Genomic DNA, 11,238 nt, shown 5'->3' on the forward strand with positions numbered 1-11,238 from the left:
ATGGAATGAAGTATCATTTATACATCTAGATCCTCGAATAAAATAATATGAATTTGAAGTTCATAAAAGGATAATTCATGTGCAATTTATTGCAAAGCATGCCAGACGCATTTGCTGACCCAAAGAAAGTAACTATATTCTCATTGCAAATGCTCCTATTAAGTCCCAGAAGGACAAAGTCTATGGTACGCTTGAAGCGTATAGACAAATCGGTTTCAAATAAACTTCTTGATAAAGAAGATGAGCAAATGATCTAAATGATCATAACAAAGGAGGTAAGTGATCTAGAAGATCACATGACATAACACTTCATAAAATCTCAAGAGAGATTCAGGAACCTGAAAATATGAATGAAGAGATCTCTATGTTATGTCTTTATGAAAAATAAGGAGGTTGGAACCAGGGGCGGATGCACCTTGGTGGAAGCGGTGTCATCTGACACCGCTTCGCCGGAAAAATTCACTAAACATGTGTAAATTATTAGTATGTACAAAAAATATTTTATTAAATGAACAAAATTTACGCAACTTTACACATAGTTCTCGCTAGCTCTGCTGGTCAAGTGCTTATCTTTTGTTTACTTTTTTAAATATGACACCACTTACGAAAAATCCTCCGTCCGCCCCTGGTTGGAACCGATATAAAATGTTTGTCGACGACATTGATTATAGCACTAAATATATATGAGGATCTTAATTCGGAGAAACAATTCGAATAGAATTGGTTTCATATGAAAGACATGTAGTTCAAATACTTGAAAGTATAAAGTCAATGGTATGCGCAATCAGTTTTCGATATCTTATATGTCTAGCATGACATGAAAACTTGATATGCATCTAACTAAAGTCTATTATATGACTTAACTTATATGCCAATCCTTGAAAGATTTAAATCGCTTAAAGCATATACAATTCTTGGTCCTGAAGTGCCATATCCTAAATACAATTTGTGCACGTACGTATCTTGCTATAACTATAAGCATGCTAACGTGATAGCGAGAATACCTCTATGGAAATATTGAAAAGTCATTCCACGACATTATATGAAGACATTATATCTCTATCAAGAATGATGATTTCAAGGTGCAATATATTCATTCAAGTTAATATGGCTGATTTGTTCATCAAATCTCTACCAAAGATCTTTTGAAGATGGTGCACAAGATTGGAATGCAAATGCTTAATGATGTGAATTGATGCTCTCATCAGGGGGAGTTAATACGCGTTGTACTCTTTTTCCCTTACAAGGTTTTGTCCCACTGGATTTTCCTTGCAAGGTTTTTAACGAGGCAACCAAAAGGCGTATTGTTAGATATGTGTACTTTTTTTCCTTCTCTAGAATTTTTTTCCCACTGGGTTTTATTTTAGTTAAGGTTTTAACGAGGCACATTATCTGTTGAATAGACATTCAAGGGGGGAGTATTATAAATAGAATTGTATTTATGGTGAATGTCTATATTTAGAGAAATTCTAGGGTTTATTACTTGGTGGCTAAGTCACCCTCTCCCTATAAATAGAGGGTTCTATTCCATTGTAACTCATCCCAAAATTCAATAAGAATTCCCTCTCTCTCTTTCTCTGCAATATTGTTCTTCTGCTTTTGTTGTTTTATAACATATATTTAGAATTTGAAATTGTGTTTGGATATGCATTTCACTTGAAAAAATGTTATAGTTTTGTGAGGGGAGAAAAAAAATTCTGAAAGTTTTGAAAAAGTGATCAAAACCACTTTTTGATTTTTGAAAAACTCATTTTCGATTTTTTTTGAAAAACTTACAAAATTTCATGGAAAAACATATTTTTTTTGAAAAAATCAAAAAAATAATTTTTTTTGTAATGGACCCTTATAGAGTGCATTAGCTCAATAAATTTAATTTCTTTTACTCAAATATAATCTTTATGTCACTTTTAAAAAGTTTATACGCATTAATAGGAAAATACGTGACTTTGCCCTTCAACCTTTTGTCAAGCTATTTTTTCTATAATTTTTTCGTGCTTGCATTTTGATGCGGCACACACGTCTAACATATGCATATTAAAAATAATCAAGTAAAAATCAAACTCATAATACTTACTTGATCAAACTGTGACTTCTTGACTACTAATACTAAAAAGTGACAAACTAAGTAATTAAATGGAGTATTACATTATTCGCACCTTTTTTTTTGGTTACCAAAGCCTCCGAGGTACTATGGCTCATTCACATGGTACAAGTAGGAGCAGCATAGCATTTCCAGATCACTTGCCAGCGTGGCGCCGGGGCAGTTGATCCTAGGGTTTTATCAGGGTTTGATACAAGTTCCCATTTTCGATCAACAAACCGCTCTGTAATGGCCACCTCTATCATTCTCATAATTCACAACTCCCCCCAAAATTGACATCAAACATGGAGAACAAAACCGCCCCTTTATCAACTATCGAAGAACCAGAACTCAAAAAGCAAAAAATGTCCACCACCACCTCCGACGACGAAGAAGCTGCAACCGCCGCCGTCGCTGGAGATGGTCCAGCACCTGAGAGGAAACCGAGATACAAGCGTCGAAAAATCGCAATATTCTTCGCGTACTGCGGCGTAGGCTATCAGGGTATGCAGAAGAATCCTGGAGCTAAAACAATCGAAGGCGATTTAGAAGAAGCATTATATCAAGCAGGTGGTGTGCCTGACCATGACAAGTGTCAACCTCGAAGGTATGATTGGGCTCGTTCTGCTCGTACTGATAAGGGTGTAAGCGCCGTGGGTCAGGTCGTTTCGGGTCGGTTTTACGTCGACCCGCCTGGTTTTATTGATCGGCTTAACTCGATCCTCTCTCCTCAAATCCGGATCTTTGGGTTTAAACGGGTAACAAATGCGTTTAATGCTAAGAAGTTCTGTGACCGGCGTAGGTATGTGTATTTTGTTCCTGTTTTTGCTCTTGACCCATCCTCACATCGTGATAGAGAGACTGTATTAGCTAGTGTAGGATCTGGGAAAGAGCTTGTTAAGTGTTTGGAGTGTTCAGAAAGGGGTCGTAAAGTATTTGGGGTAATGGGTAAACGCGTTTTTGATCCGATAACTAAGTCAGTAATTGTTGTTGCTGAACCAGGCAATATGCCAAACAATGGAGATGCACAAGTAACTTTGCAAAATATAGAGAGTAATGTGAATGTTAATGCAAATGATGTGATCACTGAGTCAAATATGGTAACTGAAAATGGAGCTTCTTTAAGTGAGAAGGGTGAAGAAACGAAGGAGGAAGTTGAGAAAGGCGATGAAAATGCTAAAGCAATAGAAGAACAAGTAGAAGAGAGTGTGTTTTCCTATGGAGAGAAAGAAAAAGAAAGATTTAACAGAATTTTGAAGTACTACGAGGGAACTCACAATTTTCACAATTTCACAACGAGAACAAAAGCTGATGATCCTGCTGCCAAGCGATATATCATTTCATTTACTGCAAACTCTATAGTGAACGTCGAAGGCATTGAATTTGTGAAGTGCGAGGTTGTGGGTCAGAGCTTTATGCTTCATCAAATCCGTAAAATGATTGGTCTTGCTGTTGCGATCATGAGAAACTGTGCTCCTGAATCCTTAATTCAAACTGCCTTCCGAAGGTACATGTTACTCTTAGTTAGTTATTCTCTTTTAAGTTGTGAATAGGTAAGCATGTTTTAATCTGGTACCATTTTGGATCAAATCAGGGATGTCAACATCAATGTTCCTATGGCGCCTGAGGTTGGATTGTATTTGGATGAATGCTTTTTCACCTCATATAACAGTAAGTGGAAGGACACTCATGAAGAAGTGTCTCTGAAAGCTTATACAGAGGCGGCAGAAGAATTTAAAATGAAGTATATCTATAGTCATATTGCATCGACGGAACACAAGGATGGAACAATGGCTCTATGGCTGCATTCCCTTAACTATCGTAATTACCCTGATTTGCGTGGTGTGGATAATGGTAATTCTGCTGGTGCTAGTGATGGTTCAAAAGCCGTTGAAGCTGTTGTTGAGGCTGGTGTAGGTGCTGTCAAGAATGGTGAGAGCACCGATAATGTTAATTCTGCTGGTGCTGTTGATGATTCAAAAACTGGTGAAGCTGTTGTTGAGGCTGGTTTAGGTGCTGTCAACGATGGTGAGAGCACCGATAATGTTAATATTGCTGCTGCTGGTGATGGTTCAGAAGTTGAAACTGTTGTTGAGGTTGGTTTAAGTGCTGTCGACAATGGCGAGAGCGCCGATGCCAAAGATGCTGAGGCAGGGCGTGATGCTGATTTAGTCACCTCATAGGCTATGCTCTGTCGAACAACTCTCGGCATCTATTGGCATGAATATCATGTAAACTTTTCCCTCTGTATTTCTATCATTTATGGTGTTCTATTCTTTGAAGGGAACTCTATATAGAGCAAAGACAGAGAAAGCTCTTGATCCTATTTATAGGACGTGTCAAATTTAGTCTTGAAACTTTGTTGAAGTGCTTCAAATGATGTTGAAGTGAAGCAGATGGTTTAACTGTTGTTGAAGTGAACAAACTGTAATTTGATAAATTACATGTTTTATTTAATTCTTACCAGTCTAATAGTTTATAGTTAGTTCTTCTCGTAGTGAAGGCTTTGACCTACTCTCTATGCTGTATCAGCTAAGTATTTAAAGCTAAATTTTTACTGGTTATGGAAATATATTGAAGCCGCAAAGGTGGTGATTCCTGACAAGCCAATTTGCTCAGGCATCACTAGTAACAACAACCGCCCAGTATAACCCCACAAGTGGGGTTTGAGGAGGGTAGTGTGTACGCAGACCTTACCCCTATCCTAGGGGGTAGAGAGGCTGTTTCTGATAAGGCATCAGTAGTGATAAGAGTAAAGATTCTTTGGCTGCCAACTCGAAGTGACTCTGAATGCACACTCTAGTATGTCGCACAACAAAAGTTAAGATTTGTGGTTGATGACATTCAGTTGATTTGGTCTTGGCAAAATGCAGCTCTTAAATTCTTTCCACAGTTAATATCATAGTATGCGAGTTTCTACTTTCAAGTTAACAGTTCACCCCTGTTTGTAGGGATGTAAATGGGGTGGGGCAGAGCAAACTCTAACCCGCTAAGATTTTGACCCGCCCTGCCCTGTTTAGTATTGTTTAAAAAATTTCCCGCCCCGCCCCATTTAGTTTTCTTTCATTATTTCCCTTTATTTTTCATTTTGCAGTATGTTACTTAATTGTTTTTTACTTTTTCAACTTTTATTGAAACATTTAAAATTGACATAAGAGTTTACTATGTATATTGGTTGAATAAAACATGATTTTTATTTAAGTAATATAGATTTAAAATCCAATGTACTAACTCCACTTGTTAATACGCGACCACTTTTCTTGTTCTTGTAATAGTTGGACGGGAATAAAAGATATTATCGTGTGTATGTTTTAAAATTTAGTTAATATGTTTCATTTAAAAATCAATGGTTTAGATTTAATTAGTTAAATTAAAGCTCTAACCATGGTTAGATAATAAATATCCCATATATTTGCTCCTATAATTCTGGCAATCCCACAATTTTAGTTGCAAATCTCACCTATAATAACATATATTAAATATTTATCTATTTTCTCGACTTTCTCATATTCCAAATATTCTTCCCTATTCCCTTGTATTAATTGTCTATAAAATTCATCGGTTAAAAAATATTGAAAGAATTACAAGAAAATACACATGACTTCACATCATAACAAAAAATGGCCCATATTTTTAAGTTTTACCCAACATATATCCCATATTGTACATATTTTGAAAGCACTAGCAAATTCAAAATCTGTGTTCTTACAACCATTGCTTCTAAAAGCTATGGAGTTAAATATGTATTCTCACAACCATTGCTTTCACTCTCACATCTTCTATATATGCTTCAAGGAGCCGTGTAATTTTCTACTTGTCCCCCCGTCTCACCTGGTTGCAATATAAGAAAATTAAAAAGTAGAAGTCCACCATTGAAGGCCATTCAAAGCTTTGCTTTCGAAAATATAATTTTTTGAGTTTGTTAGTTGTTTGGATTGGGTGTTGTTTTAATTGATTGCAAATATCAAAAGGAGTTTAAGATTTAAATTTGAAGTGATATGGAGTAGATTTGAGCAAGATTTGAGTTAAATTTCAGAAATGACGCAAGGAAGAAGACGAAGTTAGTTTTTGTATAATTTTGTATAATCTTGTATAGTAATAGTGTATATGAGTGTATAAACACATCTTATACACTATTATACACATTTATACAAATGTCTGTAGACGAACTTCTTCCATAATTTTCAGTTGCAATTCTTGTTCAAAAGCAATCCAAAGCTCAATTAAATGACTTCAAATTTTATATACAACCTCCTTATACTATTTCTAACAAGTTTAAATGATACCCACTCCAAAATTTTCACGAAATCAAATTTGGAATCTAAACCCACATATTTAAGCTTGTTAAAAATCTAATTTTCACTACCCAAGTGGATTTGGTTTGTTGAACTAATATTTGAGTCACAGTTACTGATTCGAAAGTTAACTTAAAAGCTTGAGCAATCTTTTTAAGAAATTAAATAGTAATTTCGAGAACCTATTGGAGTTGAATGTTGAGTATTAGCCTATTATTTTTGGGCTAGTTTGTTGTAAATTAAAATATGGGCTATAAATTGAAAAGTAGGGAGCCCAGTTATTATTATGTGAAATTTTTCCAAAATTATTTAACAGATGCAATATTGAACATATGTGGGGACCTTAAGTTTTCAACGTAGAACACAATATAAACTCAAACAGAAAAGAGTAAATCTTAAAACAAATATGTAACGTGAAAATAAAATATAGTAAAACCTTAGAAGACAGAGTGGTGAATTTGGTCAGTATGAAATATGGCAGTATGGCGTGGTGTGATGGCCATAATTTTATTAAAGTAAGTAATATAGGCACAAATAAATAAGAAATAGTAACGATTCAGGGAGAAATTTTTTTTTCGTCCCTTCTCCGTAAGGGTTTTCTCTCTCTCTACAACTGAGAGCTCTTTCCCCTCTGTGGGGTTTTATTCCTTGCCCTAACTTACCAAATCTACAAAAAACACTTCAATTTCAACTCCTAATCATACTCTCAAACAGATTTCAACAAATAAACCAATCAAAATCGCTACTTTCATCCTCTCTGTTCCCCAATTTTGGCACACTCCGTTCTCTCATTAAATTTCCTCTCTCTTTCTCTCACTAGATTTCTGAGGCGCCGACCGGTCCCCTTCTCATTTTCGGTCCGGTACTTATCTCCATCAGCTCTCCTTTTAAGCAAGCTCATGTGCTTAAAGTTTGCGACTGTCGCCATTGATTTTGGCATCTGGGTTTTGTTTGTCTAGTTTGTTTTGAGTTAATTCTAAGTCGTGGGGATTTGCTAATTGGGCTTGGTTTGATTTGAACTGGTAGGTGGTTACAAAAAAGAAAGAACAACAGAGAGCAAAGATTGACTGGTAGATACAGCAAAAAGGGAAGCAAAATCACAAAGTTTATAACATCATCAGCATTAGGAATTTTACAGTGCAAAGATGGCGGAAGAAATTACACAACGCCTTCATAAATTTATTTTAACGGAGGAAGAAAAGGAGGCTGTGGCAACAGAGTTTCCAGATATTCAGGCAAGCATGAAAGAATGTGAAGTAAGTCTTCTTGGTAAGGAAATCTCTGACAAAAAGGTGAATTTTTACGGAATTAGGAATGCTATGACTCTGGCTTGGGGTAATCCTAGAGGATTACAAATTAAAGAAATCTCATGGAATTTTTTCCAGTTCATCTTTAAAGACAAGGCAAGTTTAGATAAAGTTAGACTTGGTACTCCATGGTTATATGATAGATACCTTCTCAACATCCATCCTTGGGAACCGGGATTGGAGAGTGACTCTCCAATTTTTAACGAGAGTAATATGTGGGTTCAAGTTTGGAATATTCCTTTACACTAGATGTCAAAGGATGTTGGTCGGAAAATAGGGTATGCGTTAGGCGGTATCCTAGATATTCTCATTCCTGAAAATGGGAGTAAAGAGGGTCAGTATAGGAGGCTTAAAGTCAAGATTAATATTAATAAGCCACTGCTTAGAGGGAAATGGATCAAGCTAGGCTCTGAAACTATATGGGTTGAATTGAGATATGAAAACCTACCTTATGTTTGTTACTATTGTGGTGTGCTAAGACATAATGATAAAACCTGTATACAGAGGGAACAAGATGTACGATCAGGAAATCTTAGAAGCGACCCGTTCGGGACATGGCTACGAGCAGAGAACAATGCATCTTTCTCGGAAAGTCAAAAGCGTCAAGATTTTAATAATGATAGAGTGGAGAATACAATGATGAGATATCGTAACTATAAATTAGTTAAAGAGAAAAGAGCTGCAGGAACCAGGGAAGATTTGCAACATCTGGAAGGCGATGGAGACTCGATGGATATGCAGGATGGTATAGAGAAAGAGAATGTCCAGGTGGAGGGAAATGGATTACAGGGGAAGGAAGTTATGGATTTGCAAGCAAAAGACAATGATAATTTGAATGACAAAGAGGAAGTGCACCGGGTACACTCTCTGGAGGAAGAAACAATCCAAATCTATAATAACAGTCTGCCACTTGCTGATTCACAAAATAAAGATACTGGCCAACTCCATACGAATACTTTGCAAAAAACTAAACTTCCAGTCTATTCATATTCGCAATCACTTTTTAAAAGACAAGGAGATATTGCAGGAAACGGTCATGAAGCTGCGATTATACCAGGTAAAGGGTTAGTTGCAAACGTTTGTATACATGAGTTTGGGCACGAAGGCAAAGAGCAGGATGGTATTGAGATGACGATGTTACAGAACCAAGACAAAGCTACTGATGATGCACCTAATGGAGTAAAGGTGAGTGATGTTGTTTCTGGGAATGAAACAGTCAATTTAGAAGAGCCTAATATGCTAATTGATATTCCGATTAGGGAAGAGTTTGGGTTAATAGGGGTAAAACAAAAATATAAGGAGATAGTTACACCAATGACTATTGCAAAACGTCAAAAGAAAGAGGTGGTGCGGGAGCCCAGCCTGGAATGGTCTCCCTTGATGAAATGAAGTTGCTGGCGTGGAATTGTCGAGGGTTGGGGGGATCCTTGACAGTTCCCTGTTTGAAGGAGAAAATGTATCTCGACTCCCCGGATTGTATCCTTCTATGTGAGACGAAGAACCAACAATCATGACTTCAGTGGCTACGACAAAAAGTTAGGATGCAAAATTTCTACATTGTGGACCCTGTTGGACTCTCTGGTGGACTCGCCTTACTCTGGCATGAAGACACTCAGATAAGTAACATTTACTCTTCTAACTATTTTATTGAGTTCTCCATTTATTATAATGAAAAGAATATTAATTTTTGTTGTATTTTTGTATATGCTAGCACAGATAGAGAAATTAGAAATAAACAATGGGCTGAACTTATTACTAGATCAGTATCTTGGGGAAACCATTAGATGCTGCTAGGGGATTTTAATGATATTATTGATAATTCTGAAAAATCTGGGGGAACTACGCGGGCTCCTTGGACTTTTAAGGATTTTAATAACTTTATTTATATACTAGGAGCGGTAGACCTTGGTTATAGAGGGAAACCTTGGACTTGGTCTTCTTACCGAATTAATGAGGGAATTATTCAAGAACATTTAGATAGAGTTTTGGTATCTCCTGATTGGAGATTAAAATATGGTCAGGGTACGGTGCTTCATATTCAAAATGATGCTTCAGATCACAAATTAATTCTTTGCTCCACAAATGGACTAAATGATCGCTGGAAAAAAGATTTTATTTTGATAAAAGATGGGTTGGAAACTCTGAAGCCCATGAATTAATTAAACAATCTTGTGTCACTAATCCTTCTGGGGATTGTCAATCTAAAGTGTGTGCAAAGATAAGAAAATATCGAAATTCTTTAATCTTATGGAGAAAGAAGGGTGAAACAAACTCTATGATAAAGATTAAGCAACTGAAAATTCTTCTTAAGTTTGCACAAATGAATCCAAAAGGACCTGATCTAACTGTCATATCAAAGCTGAAAAATGAGTTAAGTAAAGCCTATAAGGAGGAAGAAATTTATTGGAAGCAAAAGTCTAGAGTTCAATGGTTAAATGAAGGAGATAAAAATACTTCTTTTTTTCGTATGTCTACTCTTCAGAGGAGAAGGAGGAATCCAATTAAAGGAATTGAGAATGGATCAGGAGAGTGGATTTGTGACAAAAACAGTATGGTAAAGGAAATTGAGGATTTCTATAGGGAACTATTTACTACATCTAATCCTTCCTCCTTATCTCATGTTCTTCAGTCTATTTCAACTTCTATCGATGAAAACATAAACTTGGGCCTGATTAGTGAAGTAACTAATGAGGAAATAAAAGAAGTTGTTTTCTCTATGCATCCTAATAAGTCCCCTGGTGTTGATGGAATGACTCCACTATTTTTCCAGCAGTTTTGGCCGTTAATTTCTCATGATGTCTGTTTGGCAGTAAGGTATTTTTTTTAGACGGGTCAACTTTTACCCGTTTGGAATCAAACTTTGATAACGTTGGTACCAAAAATAAAAATACCTACTACCGTAAATCACTTTAGACCTATTAGCTTATGCTCTACTTTATATAAGGTCATTACAAAAATTCTGGTGAAACGTATGATCTTTGATGCCTTTACTTATCTCTATGAATCAAGCTGCCTTTGTTGGAAAAAGACAAATTGTGGATAATGTCGTGTTAGCACATGAATTTATGGGGGTGCTGAAAAACAAACGAAAAGGAAAAGATAAGTTAAATGGCTTTAAAGTTAGATATGTCTAAAGCATATGATCGTGTGGAGTGGCCTTATATCCAGCAAATGATGTTACAAATGGGTTTTCACCAAATTTTTGTAAATTGGATTATGACTTGTGTTATGGCTGCTTTTTTTTCATTTAACTTTAATGGAGAGGTTAAGGGTTGTGTAAAGCCATCTAGAGGATTAAGGTAGGGTGATCCTCTATCACCTTACTTATTCCTAATATGTGCTGAAGGATTATCTGCTCTATTACACTCGGCTGAACAACAAGGAAAGTTAAAAGGGTTCAAATTAGAGAGAAGCAGTCCTTCTGTTTCCCATTTATTTTTTGCAGACGACTCATTTATCTTTTGTAGAGCTGATATAAATAGTGTTGCTACGATTAATAAAATTTTGGACATATATGCAAGATGCTCAGGATAAATTATTAATTTTGAAAAATCTG

At 36.0% G+C, this 11,238-nt stretch overlaps 1 protein-coding gene across 1 annotated transcript; it reads left to right on the forward strand.

The window, feature by feature from the left end:
- On the forward strand, positions 2,270–4,561 carry LOC109234374 (tRNA pseudouridine synthase A, mitochondrial). Its single transcript, XM_019400349.1, has 2 exons — positions 2,270–3,587; positions 3,675–4,561. Exons 1-2 carry the CDS (start codon positions 2,386–2,388, stop codon positions 4,261–4,263), a joined length of 1,791 nt encoding a protein of 596 aa, XP_019255894.1. The 5' UTR covers positions 2,270–2,385; the 3' UTR covers positions 4,264–4,561.

This window comes from Nicotiana attenuata, chromosome 11 (genome assembly GCF_001879085.1).
Source record: "Nicotiana attenuata strain UT chromosome 11, NIATTr2, whole genome shotgun sequence".
In the NCBI taxonomy this organism is placed as follows: Eukaryota; Viridiplantae; Streptophyta; class Magnoliopsida; order Solanales; family Solanaceae; genus Nicotiana; species Nicotiana attenuata.

What these genes read in the sequence shown, in the direction of transcription:
- LOC109234374 (XM_019400349.1), top strand. Translation starts at nt 2,386, where the DNA reads ATGGAGAACAAAACCGCCCCTTTATCAACTATCGAAGAACCAGAACTC. An exon ending in ATTCAAACTGCCTTCCGAAG is followed by an intron (nt 3,588 to 3,674) that starts GTACATGTTACT and finishes GGATCAAATCAG; the next exon opens with GGATGTCAACATCAATGTTC.